The 18,029-nt window shown below is 47.4% G+C and overlaps 1 protein-coding gene across 1 annotated transcript in view; it reads left to right on the top strand.

Annotated features, from left to right (window-relative positions):
* The window catches only part of LOC105560608 (cadherin-related tumor suppressor), a 121,815-nt gene that overhangs the window by 93,951 nt on the left and 9,835 nt on the right, over positions 1–18,029 (top strand). The window contains 11 exon segments of the mRNA XM_012009855.1: positions 1,514–1,750; positions 4,620–4,968; positions 6,091–6,647; positions 6,787–7,119; positions 7,349–7,526; positions 12,590–12,770; positions 14,246–14,499; positions 14,651–15,081; positions 15,574–15,918; positions 16,142–16,471; positions 16,830–17,948. Coding sequence (XP_011865245.1) covers positions 1,514–1,750; positions 4,620–4,968; positions 6,091–6,647; positions 6,787–7,119; positions 7,349–7,526; positions 12,590–12,770; positions 14,246–14,499; positions 14,651–15,081; positions 15,574–15,918; positions 16,142–16,471; positions 16,830–17,948 — 4,314 coding nt within the window.

Below are 18,029 nucleotides of genomic sequence, written 5' to 3'. Positions count from 1 at the left end.
TAATAGAATCAAATGTTCAACTTAGGGCCAAAATTTCGACTCGGAATACGTTTCTCGAAACTAGAACTTCCCAGTGAGAAACGATTCGTCGATCGATGTCAAAACGATGTCGAATTGACATCGATACCGTCAAATTGACGTCAATTCGACATCGTTTCGACATCGATCGACGAATCATTTCTCACTGGGTTGAACCAAGTTCTAGCATCGTGGATGCCTTTATACGTACGTAAATTAATCTCTTTATCGACACGGAAAAATACAGCCGCGAAAACGGGCGAAGGAACGTTTAAAGAGTGCGTTACGCGCGATGAAAATGATGTTTACCGGCGCTATTTATTCTCGCCTTCGATCGAGAGAGGGCCGTCTTTTTCCATCGCGCGCATTTCAGCCGCTGCCCCGCGACGATCGATCACAATGAGCGCATTGTTACATGGATAAATAGCCTGCGGGGCCCTGAGAATGTTTTCTCGCGCCGCGCCGGGACTACCGCGCGCGAGGGAGAGCGAGAGGTAGCACAATAATTCGAAGGCGAACGGAGTGAGCGCGGCGCGAATGTTTCCGGTGGCGGCGTGTTTATCCAAGAATGACGTCGAGTGCGCGGCCATTCCAGCCGATTTTATTCACCGAGTGTTTATTTTAAGATCGCGCGGGTACCCGGCTTCCGGGTCTATTAAGAGGCGAGAGGTGCCCGCGCGGTAAAATCCTCTCTGCCGCTTTTATTATTATATAAACGCGAGGGGCTGAAAGGCGCGCGGGGACGCGCGTAATGAAAGCAACTCACTGTGCGTCCTTTGAAACGGCTTCGGAGGAAGAAAAGCTCACGCGGAGGAATTCTCGGAAGGGAAGTGGGCACCTAGCCCTTGTAGAACGGTTTAAACGCTAGACACGAGCGAAAGGATTTTCGTGGGACGCGCACGCGGAGAGAATTTTATCTTAAAATCTACCCTGAAAATCGTAGGGCGACGTGGCATTTTGAACTCTATCAGGGTTTTGTAAATTTTTGCCGTACATTTTACCAGCAATTATACTTAGTACACATTTTACTGGTAAAATGGAGATGGTAAAATTTCGTCCCACGATTACATGATTTTCAGGATAAATTTTAAGAGAAAATTCTCTCCGTGCAGGAAAACGGATATTGCGACGTGAAGTCACAATTCAAAGGAACAAAGGACATATAAGAGTCAAGACAGGGTGTTAGCGTCTAAGTGATTTTAATTTTGTTGCGAAAAATTTACCTCGGCCAAGGTTTGAATCCGGACCTTCCTCTCGAGCGTCTCTAATTTAAAAAAAATCATTTACAAATCTCTTGCGAAAATTAAAAAAGTCCGATGGTCCCTCTTTTATTTGCATGTAAACAGGTATATTCTTTCTGCGCAAATGTTTCTCATTCCGTACCTTCGTTCCACGTGGCTACGCGGAGATGCTAAAGGCAAACGTAACTGTAGCAAGTCGTGCTCCATATCGTTACATCGTGCTAATAGAGAATCTGGAAAACCGTTGTTCGCAGGTCACCGACACCAACGACAACGCGCCGACCTTCCAGAGCACGGCCTACTCGTTCGACGTGCCGGAGAACGTGCCGAGGGGCAGCCGCGTCGGCGAGGTCGTCGCGACGGACGCCGACGCCGAGGGACCCAACAGCCACCTGAGCTACGTGCTCATCTCCGACTGGGCGAACGACGTGTTCTCGCTGAATCCGAGCACCGGCGTGTTCACGCTTACCGCGAGCCTCGACTACGAGCAGGTTGGTACCGGAAGGGGAGTCTGCGCGCCATCACGCTCGATAACGAGCAACTCTGACGTAAATTAAGCCATCGAACGGCGACCTATCGCTTCGCCGAGCGCTGAACTCCAAGAAATGACGTAGCGCCGTGAACACCTCGGTCGAAAACAATCTATTGTTCCGAATCATTCGGCGCGATCATTGTCAGTCGAACGGCGCGTTGATCCGCTTACGATCATCCGGCTAGCCTTCCGTGTAGTAAGAGGCGACTAATAGTGCCTTGAAATCAAGCAGCTAAAAAGCAGCGCGAGGCAAAACCTAGAGAAGATATTTCACGACTATTGGTTAGTGCTGGTCCACTTGGACTCGAGGACCAGCGCCATATTACGGAAGAAGAAGATTATCAGTCGAACGAGGCGGACGTTCCGCGTGTCTTCGCGCGGCTCCTCGTAACGCGATCATTTCCTACGCAACGAGTCTCCTACGAGAGTTAGCAACATTTATCAATTGCGTTTAAGTTATGGTCGTTCTCCGGCGATCTGTCGAAATGAATGTTACGCGTGATTTGAAGTAGAAATGCGACAAGGGAATTATATAAATTATTTTAATTTCGATAATCCACGGGCGATACCTTTCTTACACAGTAAAAAATAAAATGTTAATGTCACCATTTTTTTACAAATAACACTTATTACGTCAGTTACTTCTTGACAAATGACGAACAGTTACAAATCAGAATAGTTGAGATAATTTTTAAGCAATGTCGATATTACAGGTTTTGGTTGATTTTGTGAAATAGTTGTGTTAAAAGAAACTGAAAATAATATTCCATTTTTAAGTAACATACATAAAGTGTCGAGTTATTATGTTAACATAAATGTAACACATAAAAGTGTCACGAAAATAATGACGTGTATGTTTTATGTTAATTTTACATTGAGGTAAGAATCAAAGCTTGGTAACACAAGAAAATTTTGACATTTGAACAGCTATTTTTTACCGCGTGAACGATCGAACTCTGAATGAATCTCTCGCACGTCGCCGCGCGGTATTGGATCCTTATTTATACCGAGGGAAATTTAAATTTCAACATGAATCGTCTCCCCGCGATTATGAATAGCTGATGAATCCGCGTGGAATTCCACGGCTCCGCGCAGCCACCTTCGGCGCTCGGCCTTCGGCGGGGCGGTGACGCGAATGAAGATATCGTCGATGACGATTACGAGCGTGTCACGCGAGACTTCAGCCCTCCCGGATCGGGTCCTTATTTATTAACAGACGGATCTGAATTTCTCATGAGCCGCTTCCTCTCGCGATTATAAATAGTCCGTGAGAAATTTTACGACATATTTAATTTCGGCGTCATCCGCGCGGACTCTCGTCCCGAAACGTCGCGGGCGTGCCGAGGCCTTTGAGCGCCGAAGGACTCCGGTTTCCTCTTCTCTCAACGATTCTCTCCCTACGTACACACACGGCCGGTGACTTGCCCGTCCTCTATTTATTATTCCATATAAAAAGACACTATTAAACGATCGCAGTCATGAACCAGGGCATGCTCACGAACTGGAACGATAATGCCGGATGATTCTGAAGCCACGTGTTTACACATCGCTGTAGATATGTCCATCATAACGGTCGCTGGACGCGAAGGGGTTAACGGCGGCCATCCCGCCGGGACGGAGGTTCCGTTCGGATCGGCCTCTCGGAACTGAAATACGCACGCGTGTAGCGTTAAAACGCGCCGGGTGCCCCGGGCAGCGATTATAACCACGAACACGCCTCTACATTCAAGGATCGGGGAGCGCACCTATTATATTACCCGGAGCGTAGGGCAACGCTAGAATTTAGGGTTTAACGCTATAACAGTCGGACAGATCGATGAACAGACAGTCTTTAATGGCGGCCTCTCCCGGTGCTACATTTCGGAGACAAGCCATACTTAGCCATACTTTCGGGAACGTACGCACTCATCGACTAGTAGTCAGTAGCGTAACCGAGGTCCTGAAATTCCACGGAGATGCGGGAAAGCATCTGCACCGCGGTCTCCCAAACGGGGCACGAGGGAGGGAATTGGTTGCGAACACGCGGGAGAGTGTGGAATAGTTGTTCTATCCCGGTTAGCTTCGAAGGAAAGACGTTGATTCTTCAGATAGAACCGATATTGTCTATCAGGCGCTTTTATTTACCAGTAAAATTGATAGCTTTCGCTCGCATACGAAGTCGCACGAAACTCTGCCATTTGCCATTGTGCTCCAATTGACATGCCGTGTTGTCTCCCACGATCGCGCGATTTTCAGGATAAATTTGAAGAGAAAATTCTCTCCGCGTAAGAATACGACTGACGCTTATTTTTGTGCCAATCGTTGGCTACGCCACTGTTTTGCGTCTTACAGCAGAGTGGATGCGTGTTGGTGCAGCTTCTATTGAGAAGAAAACGAAAGATGAAAGAAGGGAAAGCGTAAGCGAGAGGTACGGGATAAGGGTAGCTTATAGAACCCCTCATCAACGTAATGCCCTTTCAGATACACGCCAACGTCATTACGGAGCCGTGAACTATACACGCGTACGCGCGTGTGTATGCGAAACGCGTCGGAAACAAAGAAATAGCACGGTGCCGGCCGCGCCGAAACTCACATTTTAGTCCTTGCAAAACGGTTAAGTGCGGCTCTTAAAAGGACCTGTTACAGGGCGATTCGTCATGGTCGACGAGAGTTAGTTCCCTCGCAGCTCCTACGTGCCGAAAGCAGTCAATTTACGCAGGATTTACTTTCGCATCATGTAACAAGCCTGTATAAGCGATGCAATCAATTCAAGAAGACCCGCGCGCTTTATGCACTTCGTATAATTAAATCTAGACTCGTTTGACCGCTTCACCTTGCGTTACCTATAGGTGCAGCACTACATCCTCGTCGTGCAAGCGACGGATGGCGGTATGCCGGTGCTGTCGTCCACCGTGACGGTGTACTGCAACGTGGTCGACCTGAATGACAACGCGCCGATCTTCGAGACCGGGCCGCACGCGGCCGACATCGTGGAGAACGCGACCATCGGCACGCCCGTGCTCACCGTGACCGCCCAGGACCTGGACTCCGGCGACAACGGCAGGGTCGTTTACGCCGTCGTCGGGGGCGACGAGGGCGGCGACTTCGGGGTGGCCCACAACGGCACCCTCTTCACGCGTCGGCCGCTCGACCGCGAGCGGAAGCCGATCTACAATCTGATGCTGAGCGCCACTGACAGTCCACTACCGCCGGCGCGGCAGCTGTCCTCCACAGTACAGGTTGGTGAACCCTCGAAAACCCGGAGGATCTTTCTGTGACTTTCGTTGATGAATGGGGAAGTTTGGACAAATTTCTGAAGCCTCTTATCGTGTGTCGCGCTGCACCAGTTTTGCGCAATAAGTTATTCGTGGTCATCCGTGGTACACCGTGCGATAACTACTTGATAAAAAGTATTAGACGGCCTAAGTGGGAAGTTCAGCGTGAGCCATCGGTGGTGTATGCGCTACGAAACTTGTTGAGAGTAACCAGTGAGAAATGATTAGTAGAAACGATGTCAGTTCATAGAACTGTGTGTGCTATCTGGGCAGTGGTAATCCACTGGTTGACTCTTATACCCGTATTCATAGTCCTTCCTTATCTTAAGGACGGAGGAAGCCTCCATGAAGGATTCCTTGAATCTCCAAGGCCGCCTTGTTTCATAATGAGAAGGAGACCTCAAGGTCTCCTTCTAGAAGGAGCTTGTTCTCTAGGAACTTTTGGTAATTTACGATTGATGTCACTGTTCAGAGTACAATTAATAATCTAAATTTCTACTTCAACTGACTTCGACGCTACGACCCCTCTTAATTTCTACAATAAACGCAAGACGCTAGGTCGCAACGCAAAAGATCGACCAATCACGGTGAAGTATGAGAAGAATGATCGACTGTCACTGGCCGATTTCTTGCATTTTGCGTCCGTTGTGCGCATGATGCAACATTATTCTTATTTAATATTAGGTGAGCAACAAGGATAAATGAAGCATTATGCGTATCATGCGTGAAACGGACTGTACTCTTTCAACCAACGTAACAATGTACGTACCACGGCCAAGCCGTACATAAACTCAATAAGTACAATGTCAATCCCCGATCCTTTTAATCTGTATAATGATTTGATATCATCCAACGATGTCGTATCTCATCGGCGTTTCTCGTTTGCTAATAAGGCTGCGATCGCCGCCTCAAGAAAGCTCGCAACCTCCCTTGAGGTAAGGGAGCCAATAAGGCTCCCTGTTTGCTCAAGGAAGGTCTATGAAACGTGGAATAAGGAACAAGGAATCCTTACTCCTCAAGGAAGGACTATGAATACGGGTATTAGATATCTGTACATTTGAATTTGATGACGTTCGGTAAAAATCTCTGGTATTTAAATTACAATTATTCATTGAACTGCAGTCACGTGGACAATTATCCCTCTTTTCTTGAATTTTGCAACAACGTACCTTGTCGACCTCGCAGGTGACAGTGGTGCTGCTGGACGTGAATGACATGTCGCCGGAATTCATATCGCCCACAAAGATATCGATAATCGAGAACGCGCCGAGTAACTCGGTGGTGATGGCAATAAAAGCCATCGACCGGGACGAGGGTCGGAACGGTTACGTCGAGTACTCGCTGAGGGATGACGCTAATTTACCGTTCACCCTTGGCCCGGTGGACGGGCTGCTGCGTGTCTCCGGGCCGCTGGACCGCGAGCAAAGATCCAACTACACCCTGGAAGTCACCGCCAAAGATCGCGGCGAACCGCCCAGATCGTCGACGACCATCGTCTCCGTTACGGTGCTGGATGAAAACGACAACTCGCCGGTGTTCGAACCCAGGCAGTACTTCGCCACCATCGCCGAGAACGCCAGCATCGGCGCCAGTGTGCTGCAGGTCAGTGAGATTGCACGCTCCTAAAGCTTTAGGAGAGTTAAGCGGGTGGGATGGGAAAAGAGAAGATTTCTTCAATAAAAATATAGCTCTCTTTCTCTCTCAATATTAATTCATTCCTTTCTCATTGCTTCGGCCTCAGGTTTCGGCGATGGATCGCGACGAGGGTGCGAACGGCAGGGTGCGATACAGCATTTCGATGGGGGACGACAATCGGGACTTCACGATCTCGGAGGATGGCGGCGTGATCCGGGTGGCGAAGAATCTGAACTTCGAGCGCGAGTCCCGGTACGACCTGACAATCCGCAGCGAGGATTGCGCGGCGGAAGTCGGGAAGGAGCCGCGCGATGACACGGCTCAGGTCACCATCACCGTGCTCGACATCAACGACAACGCGCCGATCTTCCTCGATTCGCCGTATCTGGCGCACGTTATGGAGAACATGGTGCCTCCAAGTGGCGGTTTCGTGATACAGGTAATACTGCAGCGAATGAAAGCCTTCGGAGTATCCTGAGTGTTCGAACGTCGCATAAAAGTCCTAGATATTTGTAGAAAGAAATAGATATTTATGGTTTGAAAGTAATAATTAAAAATATTTAGATCCCAATTGCAGCTACGCGAGTCGAAATTTTATCCCGTCGTACACGCGAATGGGGCGTGTCTTAGCAAATGAGAAATGTCGAATTTTGTATGCCCGCTAAAAGGTTAAAGCGTACGACGCGGACACTCCACCGTACAACGACCAGGTGAGGTACTTCCTCAAGGAGGGCGACACGGACCTGTTCCGCATAAACGCGAGCACCGGCGATATATCGCTCCTCCGTCCGTTGGATAGGGAGTTGGTGCCCGAATACACGCTCACTCTAGTGGCTATGGATACTGGTAAGTGACTCAGCATCTATTAAATAGCCCATTGAACGTAGAACGTTTAAGCAATATTGCAGTAACATCGCAACATTCCAACTATATCCCAGCAACGTTTACATTATATTGCAACATTCCAGTTATATTACAGAAACGTTACCGCTGGAATGTTGTGACCTGGTCATATACATATTTAGATAAGTAAAACTGCCCAGTAAGTTACGGGGATTAACGAACAATTAATAACGTACGATACTTGTTAGAAATGTTTATCGCGTAGTAAAAGTCACCTGTCGAGAGAGCTGTGCTTACTCTCTGATTACAATTAAAGTAAACAATTGAAAGAAACGTTATTGCAAAAATAATCTGGGAGCGCTATTTCACGTTGAATACTACATAACTACATTGAAAACGTCGTGTTGTTAGAATGAATGAAAATTAAAATAAATGAAAGTTAATTTTTAATACAATTCTAATTAAAGTGCAGATTCCTACATATAAAATATATTCTCGTTAATTTGCTATATTGAGTTGCGGAACTGCAAAAATGTACTTAAAATGTTGTGACAAGAGAGAATCCTATTGTCGCCAGTAGTTGATTAACGATAGAAAAAATTATTTGACGACTTTAAGCTGGCCAAGTGGTTTATTTAATGACTCACTCCAACGTTTCCACAATCCGGACGGCCGAAACGTTGGAGTGAGTGAGTAATTAAATTAACCACTTGGCCAGTTTAAAGTGGTCAAATAATTTTTTCTGTTGCAAAATGTTATATTGCATACAGAATATTTGCGCGTCTTGCGCTCGTTCCGTTCGCTTGCTGAAAGCAAATTTAGTTCAGTGGCGCAAAATCAGCACGAAAGAAGATCGCGCGTATAATAAGGATACGCGCGTACCTTCCAGGATCCTTGTCGCAGATAAACTACTAAATAGGCGTAAATCCCGTACAACCTATCGTACAATCTATCGACATTGAAAAGATAACCCCCTTATTCTCTGGCAGGGATTATTTTTACGATCCACTTCGCTGCGACCGGTCCGTGTAAAACTGGTTGCGAATTAGTGCGAACAAAGCATTTAATTAAACCTGGATCGGCGCAACCGAGATAGTGTGGCCGAACGAACAAAAAAATAGCTAAAGTTATTGGAATGTAAATTTGTAATTTACGCTGAGAAAGATTGTTTGAACGCTGTAGACAATCTCTTCTTCTTAATCCCATTTTCCTTTTCTTTCTTTCCTTCGAAGACTGATATTTACAAATTTGCCCAATATGTATAACTTTCGTAAAATTTGTCCTCTATATTTTCATACTTTGATTGCTATTATCGTAACATTGCAAATCGAGATCCGTGCTTAGGAATTCCCCTTTACTGTACGCTTAAAGAGAGTCATTCGGTTGGCTATCAATCGGCTTTACGACTGGTGCGATCACTGTTATTTCTAGTTATTCTGAAATTGGCCTAAACGCTCGCGGAATTATGCCCGCGATCGATTCGTGGTGATTCCTTATGCAAACCATGCCACCAGTCGTCCATCAAGCGACCCGGCGAAATGTCAATACTGCCAGCAGCGGACGCTGGCACATAGACGAGAAACGATAGAAGACGATGTACGCGGTGGGTTTAAGTAATGAGCGGTAATATACAAATTGGATATAAATTTGTGGGTTGTTCGATGAGATTCTTTAAGCGGTGGGCAGTTCCTCCCTCTTAAACCTTCCTTTTTTTTTCTCCTCGCTTCCTCTTAGAAGCCGGTAGTCCTCCCCCGGTCCTCCCCCCACCCCCGGTCTTCACCCCCTTCCCCGCCCTCCCCTCCACCCGTCCCGCCCCCGGTCGCGGTGGCTCGATGGCCCAATCGGTCCCCGGTAAGGTAGACAAGCCCGCAGAGTTATGACGCGCGATTATGATAATCGGCCTCGAATGCCTTCCTCCCTGTCTGCCTCGGCGCTGGCACTGTCCTCTCCTCCCTCCTTCGTCTCCTCCTGCTCCTTTGCCATTCCTCCCTCCGGTCCTCCCGTTCGACCGCGGGCCTTAGGCCCCCTTCCTCCCCCCTCTCTCCCGCACGCTTCGTTCCTCGCTACACCTCGCTATCGCGTCCGTGCCGTCCTCTCCCCCTCGCCCGCCCGTTCCATTCGGTCGTGAGGCCCCGCGCGCGTTTCGGGCCCCACGACCCCCCCTCCTCGTACTCCGTAGTGAGAAAGAGAGCCGTGCGTCTCTCTTTTGAATAGTGCCCTCCTACCCCTCTCCGGCACATTATATTCCACTTTATTCACATACACCGCCGAGCGTTGTCACGCGCTCGCGCGCCAGCGTACTCTGGCATCTCGGGGCACATATTTTTGTCTTGCGCGGCGCGCATTGTCGGGACGAATGTGGGGCCTTGCGACCCCTTCAGCATCTGCTCGCACATAAACAGGATGTCTCGCTTCTATTCGCTTCTTATTGAGAGATACGATGATTTGCCTGTCTGCTTTTCTCTTTTTATAATTAAAAAATGTGCACAACGAACGGCACACACGGCCAACTGACGCTCCGATAATTATTCCCTAACACCATTTCGATAAGGACACTCGTAAAGGAAACTACAGTATGCGCGAACGTCTTGTACTCTCTTTCTCGTACTCGTGATACCTGAAGGTTCCCTAAAAATCGATAATCCCGATCGGCCGGGCTGAAAATCCCGCTCAGTGGAAATCGGCGTGACGAGTGAGTTCCTTCATTACTGTCATTAGCAAGCAGTAAGCAAATTATGGGATTACTCGTTATGCAAAGTGGGCCATCTCTCCTGACTCTGAATCCCTGGGAACGCGCGTTCATCGCGTCATTGTGCGCTGCAATTGTTACACTGCCGCGTGTCTCATTCCTTTTCTTCCTTCTTCCTCCCATTTCTTCCGCCCTCTTACTTTTATTAGTCCCACAAATGTAATTGTATTTTATTATTTTCAAATATCCCCTTCCATCAAATTTTTATCGTTACTTCGAGGTAGACGGTTAATTTCAAGAGGTAAACTGAATACTTAGCCCGCGCAAAGCCAATAATCCATTTGTCACGAAACAACGGCGGTAAAATTAGAAGAAATGAAAATTATCTTTCGCTATTGACTACGGATACAATTATTGGACCTCCATGCAATGTTTCATTTCTTATCGTGGATTTGCAAATACTGTCGTGCGGAAAATTGAAATTATTGCCTAGATTAATTCGCAATATTTTACTTATTATACCTTCCTCAAACGTACCTTTTACAAAGGGGTCGTGGCGAATCGGCTCTTGCCAGACTTATCTACCTTACTATTTTTTTCCACGTTCTCTGTTCACGATATTACAAACACAAATTCGAAGGAAGGACTAAAGAGCCGTGGCAGGATGTTGGTGTCTAAATAATTCTTATTTTGAATCTACTGCGAAAAATATTTAAATATTACGAACCTGGACTCACTAGGCGGGCGTCTCTAGTGGCAGGTCCAGGTTCAAACCCTGGGTGAGGTAATATTTTTCGCAATAAACTGAGAGCAAGAATTGTTTAGACACTAACGTCCCGCCACGGCTTGGTCCTTATTTCCTTCGAATTGGTGTCTCTCGCGCGCGAGCCTTGTAAACATCGATTAGTTCGATATTATAAATTTCACGCGTAGTTTTAATCCTTATCTCCGTCGCCGTCGGATATTTTCCCAGGCAAGTCGAGGGAGAATCTGCAGCCACAAGAAAACGCGAGACTTTTGACACAGTCTGTATATCCAATCTGTACTCTTACGGGATATTTACCTAGAACATGATAAATACAGTTTCAGTCTCAGCCTCCGTCTCTTCCTCTCTCTCCCTCCTACCCCCCTCCCCCCCCCCCCTCTCTCTCTCCTGCTTTGTCTTATCCCTCGACGGGAACTCTCCGCGTGATTGAACGGTGTACGTTCGTGCAGGCGCGTGGCCCTGGGCTACGCCAACGCTCGCCGTGCACATAAGTGGCGTACATATACTAGTACATGTGCCGCGTATATACCCCGCGCGCAATCAGAGAAATCGGCCCTCTCCCCCTTCAGTCCCGCTGGAGAGTAATGGTGCGTTTTAGGCGGCGCAATTAAGCCGCGGCGAGACTTTTCCGCGCGCACTAACGTCGTTACTTGGGGTAGCCCAATCCGTAAATCATAAGCGGGTAGCACAATGGGCACCGCTCGGTGAACGCGTGTGTCACGTCTAAATTACCCCCGCGTATTGCCGGCCATTATTCAGCCGCCGCGCGCACTTCCGCGATCCAGAAAAGTCGCCTTTCCTCACGACTCCAATTACCTCCGCGAACCGACCCTGTGATTTTCAGAAGCGGCTCTCGAGGAAGCAACGATTAGGCTCTCGTTGGATGTACCGAATTAACTGACCTAGGAAAGTTTAGGAAGCGGTGTTTCGAGAGACTCGCGGGATAGAGTTGAGTTTCTTTAGCAAAATTGTTGAGAAAGTTTATCAAAGTTAACTCCCACTTCCCAAGCCGTCTGCAGACGAATGAAGCAGTTTTACAATGAGCGCAATCAATAATTGTTAGTCGACTCGCACTTAGAAATGTAAAGTACATTTCGATGCAAAATGAAATAAACGATATCAGTGGGCTTCTGCTCCGTCGAGCGCGCGCACTTTATCTTTGTTCCGAGTAATTTCGCAACGATCGGCCGAAAGGGAGGCAACGATTCGCCGGTCAAAAGTAAATATATTCCACGGCGGGCACGAGCAAGTTCTAAATCACTTTACGGCGTCTCGCGGGCGACGCGGACCCCACAATAATATTCTGTTAAAATTATGGCCCCGGTTTACCTTCCGTTTGGACCGATTTAAACCGTCATAAACGAGCCGCGAGAGGCGGGCCGTAAATTCAGCGGAATAATCGCGCCACTGACCCAACTACGGTCGCGCGGCGTTACGGTTCGCGAGATAGCAATAAAAGCGCAAAAAAAGGGGGGGGGAATAAATAATAAAAAATAGGAAAAAGAGCCGAGCTAGAGTACGGGGCGTCGGTGCGACCGCGGTTGTGTCTTTATGGCCGCCCAACGAGAACACGACTGAAGTTTCGCATCGCGTTTCTCCGCGTGTTCGCAGGCTCGCCGCCTCTCACCGGATCGGGCATCGTCAGGATCGTCGTCCTCGACGTGAACGATCACAGCCCCGAGTTCGCGCGGCAGGACTACAAGGCCACCGTGGTGGAGAACGCGCCCGCCGGGACTTGGATCACCAAGCCGCACGCCACGGACAAGGACGACGGATTCAACGCGAAAATAAGGTAGGCAGTCCTCGTCGCCGGTGTCGCGTAATCGCAATTGCAAATGCATTTTTTACCCCCACACAGCGCACAAATGTTGTATTAACATCTCAGAAACGTTCCATTGCAACATTGCGTCAATGTTACGAACTGTAGATTCGACGTTGAAAAGATATTGCAAAAACGTCTAATGTCCGCTGAATTGTCATGTCTTGTAAACGTTACAATTCAACATTCGGAAAACATTGTTGAATTTTGAGTTAACATTGGTCGCGTTTAGCAGAATATTTTTACAACTGCTGGAAGTGCTGAAATTTAATTATTCCACTAAAAAAATAATCCAATCTTAGCTCAGAAAATTTCTCACCGTTGCAAAAATATTATATATATATATATATATGCATTTCATAATTATACATTTTTAAGTATCTATTTGAGTGTCAAAAAGTAATAATTTGTTCAAGATTGTTTTAACGTTGCAGAAATATAAAGAATTAAAGTACAAGCATTAATCTAGATTCAACGTAAAAAAGATATATACTTCAACATTCAACATTGTTTCAGCAACATTATTTTAACTTTCTGTGCTGTATGGGACTTGGCATGCGAGACGGTGAGTCGCGCAGATTTTGAAAGAAAGTTTCTTCCGGAAGAAATTCGCCATTTTGAATTAAAGTGTTATTCGGATACGCAGTTCTCTGCATTGTATATGTAATTCTAAGTAATGTTCAAGTTACTAGGGAGTTCTCTCTAATTTTAAATAAGAAATTTATGGTTTTTATCTTCTTCACGCGAGATTTTTGTGATCAGGAATCAAAACTAATTGTAAGAGCTTGTAAATAGGTTTACCCCGTAGATTCCCTAATAGCCCAATTTATTGACACAATATTAGGAAATAATGTAAAACATTGAGAGATAGACGCCTTCTCTTATTTCACGGAAAGAAAAGTGTAGCTACCGTAGCTAAAAACTGCGTGTGGCAGCTAAATTTCAGTTGTAAAATATGGACAGCTGATATTTAGTTGTGATAGCTAAATATTAATTGCTACTATGCCTATTGTATCAGGTGCAACAGCAAACCGTTTGCTGTGCTTCAGAAATTTACAGTTATGGCAGCAAAATATTTTTAGCGAATGATTAGCTACGATATTTGCCTAATATTGTATCAATTTTAGGGCAATATTCTTATTACATTGTTAAATATTGGCCAATGCACTTCCAATATAAATCCAATATTATATAATTATTGTTGTGCAATATTTACATTTATTCCATGGCCAATAGTGGCCTTACGCGTTGGACAATATCGGCTAATGCGTTTCTATTATAATACAACCGACATTAGGCCCATGTTTAGCCAATGTTTAGCCAATGCTACTAGGGTTTACTTCGAACCAATGGTAGCAAAATAATAATCTGCACTTACCGAGCGCGACTGGATCAATTTTATTGATAATGTATTTTACAACGTAGTTTTTATTACGTTTTCAAAACAGTTACAATCTACTTGGGGACAAAGTGGAGCGGTTTTCCGCTGACCCCGACACGGGCGAGGTGTTCACCACAATGCCGTTGGACCGCGAGCAGACTGCCGTGTATTACCTGACCCTGGTGGCCAGGGACTCGAGCCCGACGGAGCCGCGTGCCTCCGCCGTCAATCTGACGATTTACGTGACGGACATGAACGACAACGCGCCCCGCTTCTCCAGTCCCCGATACACAGCCTACGTTCCAAGCGCGACCGAGCCAGGTAATGAGAATCGGCGGCAATATCAAGTGCGTTAATTAAATGCGTTAATTACCGACGAAAGGAAGAACCACCGCAGAATGGTTCTGCATACCGCTAATTAGATAGCCGCGAACCAGAATGCTGATGATTTTTTTTCTCTTTTTTTTTACAGGCGACTTCGTCTTCGGCGCGAAAGCCAGCGACGACGACGACGGCGAGAACTCGCGGATCGTCTACCGGCTGCACGGCAAGGACGCCGATCGATTCACCATTGATCTTAACAACGGCGTGATCCGCGCTACCCAGGAACTGATCGGCGACCAGACCACCTATCAGTTGCAGGTACAGGCGTCGGACTGCGGTGTCGAGCCCCAGTACGTTACCGCCGACCTGGTGATCCACTTGTGGGAACGGCAGCTGTTCCCCAGCTTTCAATCGAACGTCAACACGATGTTCGTGCTGTCCGAGGACGTGTCTGAGGGTAGGATGATCACCAAGCTGAGTGCCACCACACCGAAAACCGGACCGGCGAGCAACTTGATCTACGGCATGGCTGGCGGAAACGTTGGGGATGCCTTGAGGATCGAGTCTCACACTGGAGAGGTCAGATATTTTCATTTTATTTATTTAGCTCTCCCTTTCTCTCTCTCTCTTTCGAGCGGGAGATGGTATTTTTTGAAAACGGTACCCCGTTTTCAAAAAACGAAAGTTTTATTAACACCTAGATAGCCAAACTGCCAGAACAGATTTCTTTAAACGCCCACTACGAATTTTGAAGGCAGAAAGACTGCAGATTGTATACAGGAACTGATACGTTCGACACGTTGCCAGCATGTCAGCAGAAATACGACAAATCTGCTCACATAACTGGACCTGCTCGGTTTCTGCTGACAATCTGTTGACAGCGTATGTTTTACAGACTCTCTTGCCAAAACTAAAGCCAAATGCGGACACAGATGGCCAATCTGATGTCAATCTGCTAACATTTTGCTGACTGGGCCTTTTTTGTTTGCGTTCGCAATAGTTGTTCATTATTTGAAAAATTATTTGCATTATTATTTCGCACGATATTTAATTATTACAATTCTCCTCCAGGTCGTGGTTGCCTCTGGCTTTGATTATGAGACGGCTCCGCACTACGAGGCCTGGATTGAAGTTTGCGATTCGGACACGCCTGCGCTGCGCAGCGTTCTCCAACTCCTGGTGAACGTCACGGATGCCAACGATAACGCACCGGTTATGGAAGCGGCAATTTACAACGCGACCGTGATGGAGGAGGAGTATCCGCCATTGTTTGTCGGCAAGGTATCTGCGAAAGATCGCGATTCCGGCGAGAACGGCCAGATCACTTATCATCTAATCGACGACTTCTCCGAGTCCTTCATCATTGACAGCAACACTGGGCAGATCGAGAGCAATGCCAAGTTGGACCGTGAAGAGGTAGAGATATTACATCCATAACTTTCAATTCATTGCAATATTCAAAGCCAGTTATAACCCAGCAAGAAACGATTCGTCGATCAAGTCAAATTGAAGTCGATTCGACATGTTTCGACATCGATCGATGAATCATTTCTCACCGGGAATTATTTCGAACCAATTCTATCTAAAGATTCTGACAATTAATGCCATTTAATTAAATTCACGCTTGGAATTCCTTCAGATTGCGTCTTACGAGCTGATCGTGGAAGCCAGAGATCAAGGTCATCCCCGACTAACCGGTACCGCGACGGTGCTGGTTACCGTTCTGGACAAGAACGACAATCCGCCGCACTTCACGCGACTGTTTAGCGTCAACGTAACGGAGAACGTGGAAATTGGCACGTTCGTTATACGCATAACCAGCAGCGACTTGGACATCGGCCAGAATGCGAACGTCAGTTACAGCTTCACCGACAATCCAGGAAAGAAGTTTGCCATCGACGCTCTAAGCGGAAACGTGACCGTGGCCGGGCAGCTCGACAGAGAGGAGCAGGACGAGTATCTACTGAAGGTAGGATATTTATTATAATTTTCAATATTATATATTGACGCAGATTTGTAACGCTGCATCTTTATCAAATCGAAGGGATTGCATTTGAGCTCGCGAAAAGCAACACAGAAGGTTTAAAGAAAGTACTTGGAGATATAAACAACGGAATTTAAGAGTTTCAAAAGCTTTTCAAGTTTTAGACACTTTTAGATGTGAGGGAAGAAAAGCATCTTTAAAAGAAGTGATATTTTAAACGCGCGACACACATTTCTTGAAATATATATTGCAGTTGTAGTTCTCTTAAACATTTGCTTCGCTTATTGTATCAGATCAAAACTTTCTCTCTTTTCTACTAATGTTTCCTACTACTTCGTTATAGGTCGTGGTAGCAGACCGCGCATGGCAAGCAGAGACTCCCCTGACGATTACCATTCAGGACCAAAACGACAACGCGCCCGAGTTCGACGAAGACAGCTACCATTTCCATTTCCCCGAGCTCCAGCCGCGGGTGGCACACGTCGGCACAGTCCTGGCTACCGATCGCGACAAGCAGGGACCGAACTCCGTTATATCTTACAGCCTGCTGCAACCGTCCGATCTCTTCACCGTCGATCCGGCGACCGGCGACGTCTTCAGCAAGCGTATCCTACGTTACAAGCACACGCATCGGCCGTCCTCACCGGAGAATCTGTACTCGCTGACGGTGGTCGCCACCGATAACGGCAAGCCGCCGATGTCCTCGAGGGCAGTGGTACACGTGAGCGTGGTGGACGCCAACAACAACGCGCCTCGCTTCGAGCAGAGGTCTTATCTGTCGCCGGTGCCAGTGAATTATGGGGTGGGCAAGCGTATTATTCAGCTGATCGCCCGCGACGACGCCGACTTCGGCGTGAACGCGGAGGTCACTTATTCGATGCAGAGAATGAACGACACGATCGAGCTGTTTGCCATTGAGGAGCGATCTGGCTGGGTTTACGTGCGTAGGAATCTCAACGGCTTTCCCGTTGGCACCGTGTTGCTGCTGAGAGTGCACGCCACCGACAAGGGCGTGCCGCGGCAGCAGGACGAGGTCCTGCTGACTCTCGTCATCTCCGGCGAGAACAAACACGCGCCCACCTTCGCTGCCGTCAGCTACCAGGTCAGAGTACCGGAAAACGAGCCGGCCAACACCACGATTCTGACGGTGAGCGCCGAGGACGGCGACAGCGGGCCTAACGGCATGATCCGCTACAGGATCTCGGCCGGCAACGAGAAGAAGAAATTCTTCGTTCACGCCATCACCGGCGCGGTCACCATACTCGAGCCCCTCGACTACGACTTGGTGCAGGGATACCGGCTCAACATCACCGCCACGGACCTGGGATTCGAGCCGAAGCAAGTGGTAGCCACCTTAACGGTCAATGTCTCCGACATCAATGACAATTCTCCGATCTTCAATCAGAGTGTCTACGAAGCGTTCTTGCCGGAAAATTCGCCACCTAAAAGTTTCGTTTACAAGGTACGTTCATCGTGGAATTTTTTAATCTGATTTCTGACATCTCTGGTTCCTTACACTGAGAGAAAAGTGCGTAGTATTTGC

The sequence above is a fragment of the Vollenhovia emeryi genome, unplaced genomic scaffold (genome assembly GCF_000949405.1).
Source record: "Vollenhovia emeryi isolate VEMERY1.0 unplaced genomic scaffold, V.emery_V1.0 DF939227.1, whole genome shotgun sequence".
Taxonomy (NCBI): domain Eukaryota; kingdom Metazoa; phylum Arthropoda; class Insecta; order Hymenoptera; family Formicidae; genus Vollenhovia; species Vollenhovia emeryi.
Note: the sequence above shows the minus strand (reverse complement) of the source record. Positions and strands in the feature narration are given on the sequence as shown.